This window comes from Podarcis filfolensis, assembly GCF_964270895.1.
Source record: "Podarcis filfolensis genome assembly, chromosome: 11".
Lineage (NCBI taxonomy): Eukaryota > Metazoa > Chordata > Lepidosauria > Squamata > Lacertidae > Podarcis > Podarcis filfolensis.
The window spans coordinates 15,643,500-15,658,729 of record NC_139613.1 but is presented as its reverse complement, the minus strand read 5'-3'; the positions used below and the strand labels follow the sequence as shown (position 1 = coordinate 15,658,729).

Below are 15,230 nucleotides of genomic sequence, written 5' to 3'. Positions count from 1 at the left end.
GGGTCAGGTTGTATCATCTTGTCTTGTAATAGAAGAGACTTCTTCAAAGACCGTTTCCCAAAATAATTGCACAGGCTTACATTCTCACCACATAAGGAAATATGAACCTCTGTTGACATTCCCTCCAACATAAAGGACTTGGATGAGAGCTTAACACACAGCATTTTGCAACGGGGTGTTTTTAATGCGTGCATCTCCTTCATTTCTTGCAGCTACCTTGCTGACCAGTGCTGGAATGGCGGCTTCATCTACCTGATCATGTTGCGTCGCATCAAGCGCAAGGCCCCTCTTCCTCCATCGAACGGCAACAACAGCAACAGCAGCAGCAACGAACCCAAAGCCCGGCCTACCTCGGAGCCCAGCGGGAAGACAGCACAAAATGGCAAAAGGACTAGAAAGTTTGGCGTCATCACCAGAACTCCTCCTGGGGGCAAGGAAAGCAAAGGCAACAAAAGCGGCAAAGGCAGCTCCAGGACTGAGCAGGGAAATGGACATTGCACCCTTATGGAAATGGATGGGTTGCACCCCGAGGCATCCAGCACAGAAAGCAAACTGGAGGATCGACTTCAAAAAGCTGACTCGCCGTTTCCAGCAGGGCAGTACCGCTCCCGCCTTTCAGACGGAGGGATTCTAGACCTAACCTCAAGTGAACTGTCGCTGCAGGTAAATAATTTTTTAATTCCCCATTTTTCTTGCTGCTGGTGTCGCTTTAATTGAAAACCAACCAACCAGAAGCATAGGTGGTTCAATAACAAAGCAGTTTCCATTGGAATTATGGTTCAGGTAGATTGCCTACAGAGCGCAAAGCTTACATGGTGACCTTCTTCCCTTCCGTCTCTATTATTATTATTATTATTATTATTATTATTATTATTATTATTATTATATGTGTATACCACCATATACCTGTAGATCTCAGGGCGCTTCACAGCATGAAATTATAGTACAGCCGTACTTTTGAAAACCAAGGGGTGGCTTCCAGTTGGCTGCAGGAGCTTCCTGCACTCAATCAGAAGGCGCGTCAGACTTTCGACTTCCAAAAAAAGTTCACAAACTGGAACACTTGCTTCTGGGTTTGCAGCGTTTGGGAGCCAAAATGTTCGAGTCACAAGGTGTTCGAGAACCAAGGTATGACTGTATAAAGAAAACACAACATACGTAATAAAAATAAGAACAATAACAAACTAATAAATCTCCCTCCCACAACATATTTAAAAGGGCATCGGATGTCAATCATCTAAAGGCTTAGTTAAAGAGGAAAGCCTTTTCCTGTCACCTAAAATATGTATAATGAAGGCAACAGCATTCCACAAGTAAGGAGCCCCTGCAGAAAATGCCTGTTCTCCGGACTTTTCATGGACTTTTCATCCTCAGAGGATGACCTCAGGGTCCAGGTAGTCCTTGAGGTATTGCGGTCCTGAGCCATAACTAGACATTAACTACAGAGGTTGGGCAACCCGAGTCCTAGTGTGGCCCCTGGCTGAAATTTATGCAGCCCTTTGCAAGGAATCAGTATCCCAGCAACAGCAACCACCCCATGTGAAGGCATTTGAGGCAGCGATGGGAAACTTCAAGCCTAGGGGCCATATGCAGTCATCTGTGCCTCTCTTTTTTGGTCCTTGGGACCCTGCCCAGCCCACACCCCTTTCCTACAGGTCAGGGGGTCAGCATAGGCTGCAGTCCCCTACGCCTCTACCTTGTAGAGATCAGAAATACTGATGTAGTTGCTCCACATTCCCTCAATTAGAGCTATCTGGACCTGCCCGGCTTTTTATTGGAGTTCTGACTTCAAACTGTTTCCCCCATTATTTCGTTCCCTGAATGAAAGCAAGCGGAGTTTATTTGTTTTCCATGCATAACAGGAGAGGGGAAACCTGCTGGGGACATGAAGCCTGGCGAGTCTCGATGATTAAAGGGCTGCCGAATGCAGAGGCACAAAATAGGCCTTGCAGATGATGAGCTGAAAAACTCGTGTTATTGCTGCCTGCGAACAGAAATGAGCTCCAGGGAACTATCTATATCAGCAGCCTAGCTGCTGACATAATTTCCTTGGCAAAGTCTTTAAACATTCTATCAAGCCATTGCAAGCACCTGAACTAATGCAATCACCCTTTGTTTTTAAGAGTCATTTGGAAACACCACCAGCTGGATTGAGCTTTTTTTTTTTCTTTTTCTTTAAGAAATCCCCCCCCCCCCCCGGGCTCATACAACATCTTGGTCCTGAAACCTTTCTTAATGTTAAATCCTAAGCCCTGGATTCTGTGAAGTATACTAAAGAGAGATAAACACACCTGAATATTGACATCAAGGATGTGGGCGACCAGTGGCTCTGCAGTTGTTGGACAACAACTCCCACCAACCCAGATCATGCCATGTGGGCTCATTGGAGTTGGAATCCAACAATGTCTATAGGGTGTCCCATCCCTGATCTTTAGAATACCATTTGTATCCTCTAGGTTGCTCAGGGAGTTCTCCCTTCCTTTTTTTAACCCTCTCTTTGGCCCTGGGAGATACCGTGATTGGCCCAAGGTTACCAGGAGGACTTTGTGGCTGCGTGGGAATCAAACTCAGCTCTCTGAAGTCCCGGGCTGAATCTTGGCTCAGCACTTGGTTCAACACATTGGCTCCATAATTTATTTATTTTATGGTACTTTAACTACCTTCCTACCCCACCTTGAATTTTTTTCTTGGCTCTGTGGTGTGAGAGGAAATATGAACTGCCATTGACCCCCCCCCCCACCTGCAAAAGACAACTTCACTGCCTCTTTCTTGAATGCCTGGATAGATTGATTAGAGTGTGGTGCTGATAATGCAATGGATGTAGTTTCCATCCCTGTATGGGACACCTGCATATTCCTCAGGGTCCCTTCCAGTTCCACAATTCTATGATTCTAAGAAGTGGGATCTTAAAATGTGAGGCAGCCTTCCCTAATGAAGTCACCTTCCACTTGCTTGAAAGAACCAAGCTGCTCACATGATGTCTGCAAGGATAGAAGAGTACGAAAACACCCAATCTGTGCCACTTGCTTCTGAGTGTACTTGAATGATGCATGCTCACTATATTCACACCTTACTTTTATAGGTTGTGCACTTCAATTGTCTTAAGTACACACCTAAGAATGTGTTGTGTGAAATGGCCCTTACTCTTTGTTGATGGGAGATTGCCCAGAGATTTGACAGTAGAGACTTTGCCAGTTGTTCTAGTGTGGTGTAGTGGTTAAGAGCGGTAGAATCGTAATCTGGTGAACCGGGTTCGCTTCCCCACTCCTCCACATCCAGCTGCTGGGTGACCTTGGGCTAGTCACACTTCTCTGAAGTCTCTCAGCCTCACTCACCTCACAGAGTGTTTGTTGTGGGGGACGAAGGGAAAGGAGAATGTTAGCCGCTTTGAGACTCCTTAGGGTAGTGATAAAGCGGGATATCAAATCCAAACTCTCCTCCTCCTCCTCCTCCTCCTCCTCCTCCTCCTCCTCCTCCTCTTCTTCTTCTTCTTCTTCTTCTTCTTCTTCTTCTTCTTCTTCTTCTTCTTCTTCTTCCTCCTCCTCCTCCTCCTCCTCCTCCTCCTCCTCCTCCTCCTCTTCTAGTGGTCTCTCTTTCATGCAATTATACTTGCTTGTAGTAATTTTATCAATAAGTTATTATGATCAAAGCCCCCTTCTGTTGTTTGGTGCTCAGGGTTCAATCCACAAAAAATGTGTTGAAATAGTACACCGTTGCATTAAGGAATTCATTTTAACACCAGTTTTAGAAAAATATAGGGAATCAATAAAAGGGAAGAAAGAGAAATGGAAGCTTTGCCGGGTTTGTGTGTTCTTTAATAGCCTATTTTCTTTCCCCAAGGATTCAAAACTGTCATATTTTGGCTGTGATGGATTAATTTTCTTATTCCTAAATGCTGGAATGACTGACTGACAGTTTGATCCTGGACGTCTTAGAAACCCATTTAAAGGCTGAATTCACACATGAACACAGTTCACCAGATAATTGCAGATGCACCCGATTAACCTGAAGATTTGAAACGGCGCAATTATTTATCACCTAATCCACTTTCACAGATCATTGCCTCTTTATCGTGTGAGGAAATTGCCCGCCATGGGGAACCAACTGGGAGACTACAGGCTTATTAGGTGTTTGTATTTTTGGTGCCCCCGATGAACTGTGAAGATATTTCACACCCACATTTCCCAGCTTAGTTCTGAAATCAAGCCTAGAGGAAACTACGGACATTGTGTTAAGCAGAGTTGCTTCTATGATAAAAAGAAATATCCTGCTCTTGATCTGCAGAGCAGCTCACATATGGCTCCCAGATGGCTTCCCATCCAGGTTGCTTAAAAGGCCAGGCCTCCTTAGCTTCAGTAGCACAATGGCACCATGTGCCTGCAGGCCATCCTCTGTTACATATATGCAAGGAGGAGAACAACTCTTTCCTGTGCACCTGGTAGGGAAAGCCTAACCAACATGAAAGGGATGGCCCATAGCTCAGTGGCGATACTTTCCACTCCATGTTGTTTAGTCGTTTAGTCATGTCCGACTCTTCGTGACCCCATGGAACAGAGCACGCCAGGCACTCCTGTCTTCCACTGCCTCCCGCAGTTTGGTCAGACTCATAGTGGTTGCTTTGAGAACACTGTCCAACCATCTCGTCCTCTGTCGTCCCCTTCTCCTTGTGCCCTCCATCTTTCCCAACATCAGGGTCTTTTCCAGGGAGTCTTCTCTTCTCATGAGGTGGCCAAAGTATTGGAGCCTCAGCTTCAGGATCTGTCCTTCCAGTGAGCACTCAGGGCTGATTTCCTTAAGAATGGATAGTTTTGATCTTCTTGCAGTCCATGGGACTCTCAAGAGTCTTCTCCAGCACCATAATTCAAAAGCATCAATTCTTCGGTGATCAGCCTTCTTTGTGGTCCAGCTCTCACTTCCATACATCACTACTGGGAAAACCATAGCTTTAACTATACAGACCTTTGTTGGCAAGGTGATGTCTCTGCTTTTTAAGAAGCTGTCTAGGTTTGTCATTGCTTTTCTCCCAAGAAGCAGGCGTCTTTTAATTTCATGACTGCTGTCACTATCTGCAGTGATAATGGAGCCAAAGAAAGTAAAATCTCTCACTGCCTCCATTTCTTCCCCTTCTATTTGCCAGGAGGTGATGGGCTCCAGGTCCAATCTTCAGTAGTTCCAGTTGAAGCAGGTGTGGAGAACTTGTGGGCCTTCAGGAGGTACTGAAGTCCAACCTCCACTTTCCTCTGAACAGCTGGTGGGGATCAGAGGCCAAAACACCAGGAAAGCCACAGGCTCCCCATCCCTGAGTTGAAATATCTCAGACAGTGGATTCTGGGAAGCAGTCCTACCTGAGACTGTGGAGAGCTGCTGTCCATCAGAGTAGACTGGATGTAGATGGACCAGTGGTCTGATACTTGGTGAAGCAGCTCCATAAAGTAAAAGTAAAGGGACCCCTGACCATTAGGTCCAGTCGTGGACGACTCTGGGGTTGCGGCGCTCATCTCGCTTTACTGGCCGAGGGAGCCGGCGTACAGCTTCTGGGTCATGTGGCCGACATGACTAAGCCACTTCTGGCGAACCAGAGCAGCACACGGAAATGCCGTTTACCTTCCCGCCAGAGTGGTACCTATTTATCGACGTGCTTTCGAACTGCTAGGTTGGCAGGAGCAGGGACCGAGCAACGGGAGCTCACCCCGTCGCGAGGATTCGAACCGCCAACCTTCTGATCGGCAAGTCCTAGGCTCTGTGGTTTAACCCACAGCGCCAGTCCATACAAAACAGTCTCTTTGTGCAGGGATTCTAGAGGGGGCACAGTTTTTCTGCCTTCAGTTTCTATTTTCTTGTGTGCTATTAAAAACAACAGCAGCAACTCCAAAACAGGAGCATAATTATTTTACTTTAGGTGGGAAAATGCCTAAGGCTAGTTTGTGGTTGAAAATGTTCAGCTCCTACTAAAGGAATATATATTAATGTAAAAATAATCAATAAATGCAAGCCTTTAAGAATGTATACCGTAATGCTCAGTGATCCCAGCTTTCTCAGGCCTTCCTCTGCATTTATTTGCTTCTTTTATTAAAAAAAAAGAAAATCAATTCCTGTTATATTCTATGGTAACAGCTTGCTTCATAATAATCACATTTACTATTTTTTAAAGCACTTTCAGGTAAAAATGAAGACAGTCCTGGCCTGGAGGCTTAAAGTCTAATAACAGTTGTTCACTTCAAAGATTATATATATATATATATATATATATATATATATATATATAGCTGTAGTTGTCTGGCTTTCTTGTTTCTGGGCTGGAGGGAATTACAGAGCGGCCATATTCAGCAAGGGCAGGTCCAAGAAATTTTGCTGCCTGAGGTGAAAAACAAGATGGCCGTCTCCCCTGCTGCAAGTTCAAGAGTCAGCCGCACAGGCAACTACAGTTTGCCTCTGAACCTGGTGATAGGGCAGCATCAACCACTATACCTGAGGGCAGCAGGCTAACTGAGCACACAGGACAGCTGCATGTTATAATACAGCTCTGTCCTCCACCATCTTGCCACAGCTCCCTGTCCCCCATCCTCTGCCACCTTGGGCAACTGCGCCACTCGCTAAAGATAGTTCTGGTCCTACATTCAGATTATTTCATCTCATCATAATAAGCAGAGAAAAGTCTCATTCCTCTGCATGCAGCCTGCTCAGCTCTTCCCTTTGACCAGGCAAGCACACAAGCCAGGAGTCTCTCCAAGCTGGGAAACAATGGTTAGCAGCTTCTGAAGAAGACCCGTTATTAAGCCAGCTGTAAACCATAGCTTCAAAACCGGCCTTGATTAGAAGGCGATAACCATAGTTTTATCATTTTGGATAAGAAAAATGATCCTGTGAGTTGGCAGTTGTGGTCCAGCACAGCCCAGCTGCTCTGGGCAGTCATACAGCCCCTCGTGACCATTGGAGAGCCAATGTGGTGTAGTGGTTAAGAGCGGTAGTCACGTAATCTGGGGAACCGAGTTCGCGTCTCCGCTCCTCCACATGCAGCTGCTGGGTGACCTTGGGCTAGTCACACTTCTCTGAAGTCTCTCAGCCTCACTCACCTCACAGAGTGTTTGTTGTTGGGGAGGAAGGGAAAGGAGAATGTTAGCCGCTTTGAGACTCCTTTGGGTAGTGATAAAGCGGGATATCAAATTCAAACTCTTCTTCTTCTTCACCTTCCTCTGACGGCCACATGGGCCCCTTGGAAGCCCGCCCGTTTGAATAGACCAATCACAGGCAGGCTAGAGTGTGTGGCTTGGCTCGTGGACCTGGGCTGGCTAGTCTTCATTCAGGTCTGGCAGCTACCCATAAATGGGGGTCACGGCTTGGCTGAGCAGCTCAGTTGGAGCTGGATTTCCTTCCCCTTCTGCCCCCTTGTATGATGGCAGGAGCAAAGCACTCGCATGTGGGAGCACAGGATTTGTTCATGTCTTGTCTTACTGAGATCTCCTGAATGTGGCCATTATTGGAACCTGTTGATTTCGCCCTTCCTCCTCTGCAGTGTATAGTACAGTTTTCATGATGTTGTGATGCTGAGCGCTAACTCACTTTCACCAGAAGCCCCACTTCAATTATTCATTCATTTAAATTATGAACCCACTTTACAAGTTAAGGCATTTTCAAAGTATCTTACAAAATAATAAGGTAACAAAACAAAGATGCTGCAGAAAAGAAAACAATACGTAGGTGAAAGAGCAAATAAAATTTGGAGACTGACATTGTTTTTGACAATGTTTTCTTCAAATTTAAGATAAGTGTGCATGTTGTGTGTGTGTGTGTGTGTGTGTGTGTATACACAAATGCAGTTTTTAAGCCCAAAGGTATTGAATTTCTGATAACAGAATGTTTTTCACACAGGCTGTGTTTTTACTCAGGAGAACAAATAGCGTTCCTTTTTGTTTTATTAATGATGGAATTTGGTGCTTATGAAATCAAGGGGTTTAATGGCACTGCCTTGATCCAAGAGCGATTCAAGCTTTCCTGCTTAGTCCTGGCCAGACATAACCTCTTAGCAGCTGTATCAAAGGCACTTGCAATTCAATCTGTAGATGGGTTCCAAAGATAGATGTATATTTCTGACGGTCAATGCAGTTTCCTGACGTAGGCAGATAACTCCTGGGAGCAGCATGAAATTAACAAATGTTATTTTCACTCGGGGTCTGTTATATAACACAGATAACCCATTTTCACACATAATGAGACAGAAAATGAAATTCTTGCCACTTTGAACACAGTTTAATTGTTTTTGTAGTGTACGCACATGGAGATTTACATTTCTTTTAAATGCAAATTTTAGCTAGATCCCTTTATGATATCCAAAAAGAAGACTTTGCATTAATATATATTCCTTTAGTAGGAGCTGAACACTTGCATCTATCAATCTACTATCTATCTGTCTACTTCTCTTTATCTATTATCTATTATCGATCATGATTTTTGCTTAAGGCTCAGAATGTTGCCTGCAGTTCTATATGACCCACTGCAACTATTAAATCTAAGGTGTGTGCTTAACTTGCCCCAAGGTAATGGTGGCCACTGGCGTTTTGTGTTGGCTCTGCCACACACTGCTGCTGAATTACCTTGGTACGGTATTGCCTCTTGTTTCCTGAGCCAAGTAGCACACAGCACCACCATGCCAGAGAGGAGACCGACAGCCTGGCAGGCCTTTAGGTCTGCCATAGCATAGCCTGGGTCTCCTCTCATGGTTCAGTGCATGACTGTTGCAGGCTCCAATTGCCTGTGCCACTTGTAGCGCCATTGCCAAGGTTTGGCCACACTCATAAATGAAGGTGTGCGGTTCTGTTGCTTAAATCACCAGGAAAGATTTGCTCTGGATACACCTTTCTTCGTGGGAAGTGCCCTGCGTTGGTTTGGCTTGCGTAGGTTCATCAGGATGGGGAACGATGAAGGGTGAAAGTGGTCAGCCTCCTATGATTGTGTGATGGATCTTTCTCTGCCTGACTTCCTGGAGAGATGCTGCCAGTGTATTAAGAAAGGAAGAAATATATCTGCATTGGATTTAATTAAGTAGTTTCTATACCTTGCTTAAGGGTTGTATATAGTGTACATCCTGGACTTGATTCGTATGTTAGGAAGTAACCGGTAAAGAAATTTGTTACTTACATTACCATTCAGCCTGTTGCACTCTATATGTTGTAACTATTGCACCTGTGTAACAAGGTACATACAGTGGTACCTCGGGTTACATACGCTTCAGGTTACAGACACTTCAGGTTACAGACTCCACTAACCCAGAAATATTACCTCGGGTTAAGAACTTTGCTTCAGGATGGGAACAGAAATCGTGCTCTGGCGGCGCAGCTGCAGCAGGAGGCCCCATTAGCTAAAGTGGTGCTTCAGGTTAAGAATAGTTTCAAGTTAAGAACAGACCTCCGGAACGAATTAAGTACTTAACCCGAGGTACTACTGTATTGTATTTGTTTTGCCAGTCAGAGAAGACAATATTAGGCAAATAGTCTGATCTGATATAAAGCACTCTGTTGTGTCCTTATAAGCGGTGATTCTGTTATCTGTGTTTGATATAACGAAGCGCATGAATATGAAGTGGGGGGTAGGGGGTGGGATTGAATAAATGAGTACAGAATGGTAAAATACTGCAGTGCAGTAAGCGCCTGAGTTTCAGTGTATCATGGGAATCCCTTTCTTAAAAAGAAAGAAAGAAAGAACCTTATAGCACTAGAATAACATCTTCTTCTTCTGCAAACTGTTATGTTCAATTATGGCAAATGCTCCTCTCTTTCACTTAAAACGATGCCTGTCTAAGTGCTTGGGGGCCCACTGTCCTGTCTGCTGAGTGCTGCTGACAAGGAAGACGTGCCAAAAGACAACCATCTCACTCTTACCACAAGCTCTTCACCTTTTGCAGCAAAGTCTCTGCCAAGTACGGGGGCGGGGGGGGGAGTCGCCCTTGTAACCCCCAGATGTCAGCTCGCATCTGAAAACCGAGCTGGATTTTCTACCCAACAGCCTCCCAGTACACCTTGCCTCCAGATAAATTGCCATCACCGTTTCTGTACTTTTGTGCAGTGCAAGAGCAAAGAAATATTTGATACCTGGAATCGAAGTGTACATGCTTTGTCCCAGTAGATATCAGGCCGGTTAGCCAGGGATCTTGGGGTACAGGAGCCTAAAGGGGCAGAGAAAGTCAGGACATAAACATAGGTACCCAGATATGCTCAAAGTAGTTCATGGTATCGCCTCTTAAGTGAGCAATTAGGAGTAATATTGCCTGCATACTAAGCAATCTTAAAATCATAGATTCATAGAATTGTAGCATTGGAAGGAGTCCCGAGGGTCATCTAATCAAACCCTCTGCAATGCAGGAATCTCAGCTAAAGCCTCTATGACAGATACCCCCCCCCCAAACTCTGCTTAAAACCCTCCAGGGAAGGAGAGTCCACAACCTCCTGAGGGAGTCTGTTCCACTGTCCAACAACTCTTACTGTCAGAAAGTTCTTTCTGATATTTAGTCTGAATCTACTCCCTTGTAATTTGAATCCATACCACTGTTGAACAACTCTTACCAAAAGAAAGTTCTTCCAGAAGTCTTGAGACATACTCCCCCTCCCAAGTTGAAAATTCAGCGAGGGAGCTGTAATATCTCTTGATGAGTTGGTAGGCCCCACCTGCCAATATTTTATAAATTGCCTTTCTTCTTCTTTTTTTGCTCTTTTGGGGCCCTTATTACCATTTTTAAAGTCACTTCTGGGTTCAGCATGGTTGCACATCGATTAGGCACACGTAAATTGGGAGTTGCCTGTACAGTGGTACCTTTGTTTACAAACATAATCCGTTCCAGAGGTCTGGTTGTAAACCAAAACAGGTTGTAACCCAAAGCGCGCTTTCGCCAATGGGACCTCCCCCAAAAAATTTTTTGGGGGGTTATAATCCCCCAAAAATGGGTTGTAATCCAAAAAAAGGGACATGCACTTCCGGGTTTGATGTGGTTGTAATCCAGAACGGTTGTAATCCAAAGTGGTTGCGAACCAAGGTACCACTGTACTCATTTCAGTTAATACAAAATACTTACAGCTGAATATTAACTTGAATATATGCGCTTCCATGATGATTACTGCAAAATGAGACACAACATGGTTGCATTTTGATATTTAGGAGATGGGCATGTGCAAAAACTGAGTGCAAAAACTGCCAAAACAATATGCTTTAACTATGACCTGTAATATCTCAAGCACCCAGGTTTCCTTTGCTGGCAAAGGAGAAGCAAAAGGTCTCTCTCTGAGGCCTCTTGCCTTTCCCTTTCCAACAAAACAAAAGCCCAGTTTGCACACGCTGATCTGGTCTGCTAGATCTCTCAGCCAGAGTGAGAAATTTTAAGATGCAGCTGGAAAGTGTCTTCTCCTAAATAAAAATGCAAGAACTCTCTGAAAATTCCTCTCCCAGCGAGAAGGTTGCCGGATATGGAAGATGACCATGATGAAGGGAACAGATGGGCTGGGAATCCAGATCACCGGAGGCCGAGGATCGAAACGTTCTCCTCACGCCATCATTATCGCACGGGTGGAAGAAGGAGGCTCTGCTCACAGGTACGATTTGTTCTGTTGTCACATCATGCACATCTGACTATCCCATCGTTTGGGTGTAACACAAAGGTTTAAGTAAACGAAAACAGTGGGCAGCTGCCAAATTAGTTTTTTTATTATTATTATTCCCCGCTTTCCAGCAAGCATTGGCCCCTCAAAGCATCTTAAAATTCAAATCCAAAACAAACGAGAAAAAGTAAAATAATAAATTGATGCTGTTGCAAGAGTTGTTTCCCCACACAGCCACTAAATCTCACCACTAAAAACGTTTCTCAAGCCTTCCTCATACTGAAGGCAACTTCTAGAGGCCCCACTAGAGCTCCTCTAGGACACCCACCTAGCTCCCTGCTCTGTCTAGATTCTTTCAAGTCTCATATCAGGGTTTTTAGTTTCTACAGCAGAAGCTGCAACCAACCAAAAATCTTGATATGAGGCTTGATAGAATAAGTCCCTGTAAGATTGTGCTTTGCCCCTGAAGCAACAACCCCAAACAGATTAATCCCTTTGCCATCACCCTTTTGAGGGCATCCTCCTGCCCGTGGTGTGCCTGATGTTAGTAAATAAATTGCCTGGAGCACCCTTGAGTTTCTTGCTGTTCCAGTTCCACCACCAGGAAAATCAGAGATCTGAGAGACTGAAGCAATTTGAACAAGGCTTATTTGGAAATCTGGAAGCCACCAGGGTAGTAAGAAGTGCGCAACTCACATGTGTTTCAAAAATCTGCGATAGCTTCCTGAACCTGGAACGTAAACAGCCATATAATTAGATCCCGTCGCCCTTTATGGGATGGCATTTCTTATGCAGGTGGAAGAAAAGGATCCTTGGAGGTTTTTTGGCCTAGCATAAAATGTACATGTACACCTCATTTTCATGAAGAGTACCTTCATTCAACATCCCTAACCATTGATCATGCTGTCTGGGACGGATGGGAGTTGGAGTCCAACCCCATCTGGACAGCCACTGGTTCCCCATTCCTGCTTTAGGTTGTTCTTTGTTTCTGAGCTTTTGTCTGGCAAGCTTACTGTTGTAGCATGTTATAGGATTCCCTCACTACAGTGAGAAAGTAGGTCAGGTACACTACACATAAGACTTGGCAGGGTCCATATCTTGAAAAAGAGGCTGGCAGAAGTCTGCCAGGGTTCCTGCCTGTTCCTACCTGGGGAGATGGATTTGGTGCTGGGCAGTTGTACTACAGGAAAGGGAACATGCCGAGCTAACTACTCCACAGCAAGTGAGCGAGTTAACTGCTCCACGGAAAATTTAATATTAAAGCTGACCTACTTACCAGTGATATCGTTAGTGTCTATAAAGTGCTCCGAGACGCTCCAGAGAAGGTGTTAAGTAAATGTGGAGTGACTTGAATATTCATTATTAACAAAATGCAGGCGGTGCCTCCTATATTCGACTTGAAACTTCCCCACTGAAAGTAGGAGGATGGGGAAAAGAAAGTGCCAACATTTATTCTTGCTTTCTTTGACTGGGCAAGGGGGTGTGTGGCGACCCATTTTTTATTATTATTAAAAAACACACAACACTTTTGCCCAAATGATGTGGTACCTCCTGTTGTTCCTTGAGCAGTAGCATCAGAATATAATGTTCGCCTACAGAATAATAATTTTCTTGGCGCTTCAGAACCTAGAAACATTCCCCATGAAACTGAAAAGTCTTTGTTGTCCTTTTCCTCTTTCCTTAGAGATGGTAGACTGAAAGTTGGCGATGAACTGCTCATGATCAATGGCCACTCTTTGGTTGGCCTCTCCCATCAAGATGCTGTCGCTCTTCTCCGGTCGGCTGAAGGCCTTGTGTACCTGGTAGTTGCAAGCAGGGTAGGTAATAGTCCATTAAATGGATTTAGTACATTTAGGTGTGCATGGAAAATCTACTCCTGCAGTATGTGACTGTAGCCACTAGCTTAGATGGCTTTTGAAAAACGGGTGGGAAAATTCAGGACTGACAAAAGAAGGTACATCTTTACCCAGTGAAGCAATACTGTAACCTGGGGAATTTGCCATTGCAACATTGGACAATAGCAATTAGCTTAGTTTGTTTTATTAAATTAATGGAGAAGAGGTCCCACAATGGCTATTAGTTGAGCTATATCGGGGTGTTATACATTCTAATGTGTGTTTGAAGTAGCCTTGGAATACATTTTCTGCTTTCTGAGGTGTTTGTTTTGGAGGCAGAGAATATGTGTTCAAACCATTGTCACCCCATGTCATTCGACGGCATGAAACGCTGTAATGATTAAAGTGCTAAATATGCATCTAATCGTTTCCATCAATACATAGAACAATAGGGGAAGACAAATGAATTCATTTTGACCTATTAAAAGCCCAGTTTCTCATATCTTCAGTAGTTCATTGAATAGCATCATATACTCATTCACCATCAATTTTATTCCTGGTATATTCCTTTAATATGCATATTGTGTCATTAAATCTCACCTTCTCACACTTACCTCACTGTTAATCTACATTTCTCAAAAGTGTTGTCAGTGTAACTATTTCTAATAGTTCCCAAATCCTTCTATTTGTGTTTCTATTACTTTCCCAAAATTTGTCAAATATTTTTTCTGGCTATCACATGCCATTTAACAAAGTTTAATAGGGATTGTTTATTAACCCAGTGACCACCTTCCAAAGCTTAACTCTTCTCTCATGCTTCCACTACATGCTAGAGTACGTATGAGAAACCTCAAGTGCGGCCCTTGAGACCTCTCTGTCTGGCCTTCTCTATCCAACTTTTCCCAGGCCACCCTCCTTGCCCAGATCACACATTCCTTGGCTAGAATATGACCATGAATTACAACATTGCCTCTTGCAGCCCATGTCCAAAATTTAAAACCCTGTACCATGAGCAAAAGACACACCCGCCAAGTCCCCTGACAAGACTCAAGAGTCGTTAGCTTACGATGACATTTCAGCTGGAGTTATTCAGCATCGGCCAGTTTGGCAGCAGCTTCGCAGTGTATCCCTCACCTTGTCAGTAGAACCATTCAGAATGTAGGTTGATGTGCTTGCGTTTGAGTTGGGCTGCGTTTCAAGAGCTGGGTTTTGGCCCACACCTTCCCGAAGTCCTTTCTCCAGTCATGCCACACCAGAATCTCTACAACTGACATGAATTCTCCTAGGAGAAAACCCTGCCAGAATCTGCTTCAGGTGAACTGCAGGTTGTGCTGTGTTCATTTTCAGGAGAGATGTGAAGGGCTGCTTCAGGCATGCACACACTTCACTTGACTAGTCAACTTCGATGCAACTGAATGGGACTTGGCTGAAAAGCAAGCCTTGTGATGGAGGGAAAGTTCTTTCTGTGGCAGCTTCCTCTGACCTGCTTGCTGTCCTCCATATGTTTTGGAATACAGCTGCCATCGTTGGCCATGCTGCCTAGAGCTGATGGGAATTGGTCCAAAACATCTAGAAAGCCCCAGGTTGCGGAAGGCTGGTCTATCGTGTTGGATAGTAATGGCTGCTCCATGCATGTGACTTGCCATTTGATGCTGCCATCATCAGCTTATGAACATGTTAGTGCGAATTATTCCAGTGAACACATTATGACCTCGTCTCTCCCCCCCCCTTTTCTTAAAGCAACATGCAAAATGGAACAAAAGAAATGTATACCACAGGCACATCACATTGATTTCAGCTCTTTTCAAAACTA

General features: G+C 44.5%; 1 protein-coding gene across 8 annotated transcripts in view; it reads left to right on the top strand.

Annotated features, from left to right (window-relative positions):
* PDZD2 (PDZ domain containing 2) overlaps positions 1 to 15,230 on the top strand; it is a 240,176-nt gene that overhangs the window by 154,448 nt on the left and 70,498 nt on the right. For all 8 annotated transcript variants that reach the window (XM_083575459.1, XM_083575460.1, XM_083575458.1 and 5 more), the window contains 3 exons: positions 213 to 663; positions 11,434 to 11,576; positions 13,267 to 13,399. In XM_083575459.1, coding sequence (XP_083431585.1) covers positions 213 to 663; positions 11,434 to 11,576; positions 13,267 to 13,399 — 727 coding nt within the window. The remainder of the gene's footprint in view (positions 1 to 212; positions 664 to 11,433; positions 11,577 to 13,266; positions 13,400 to 15,230) is intronic.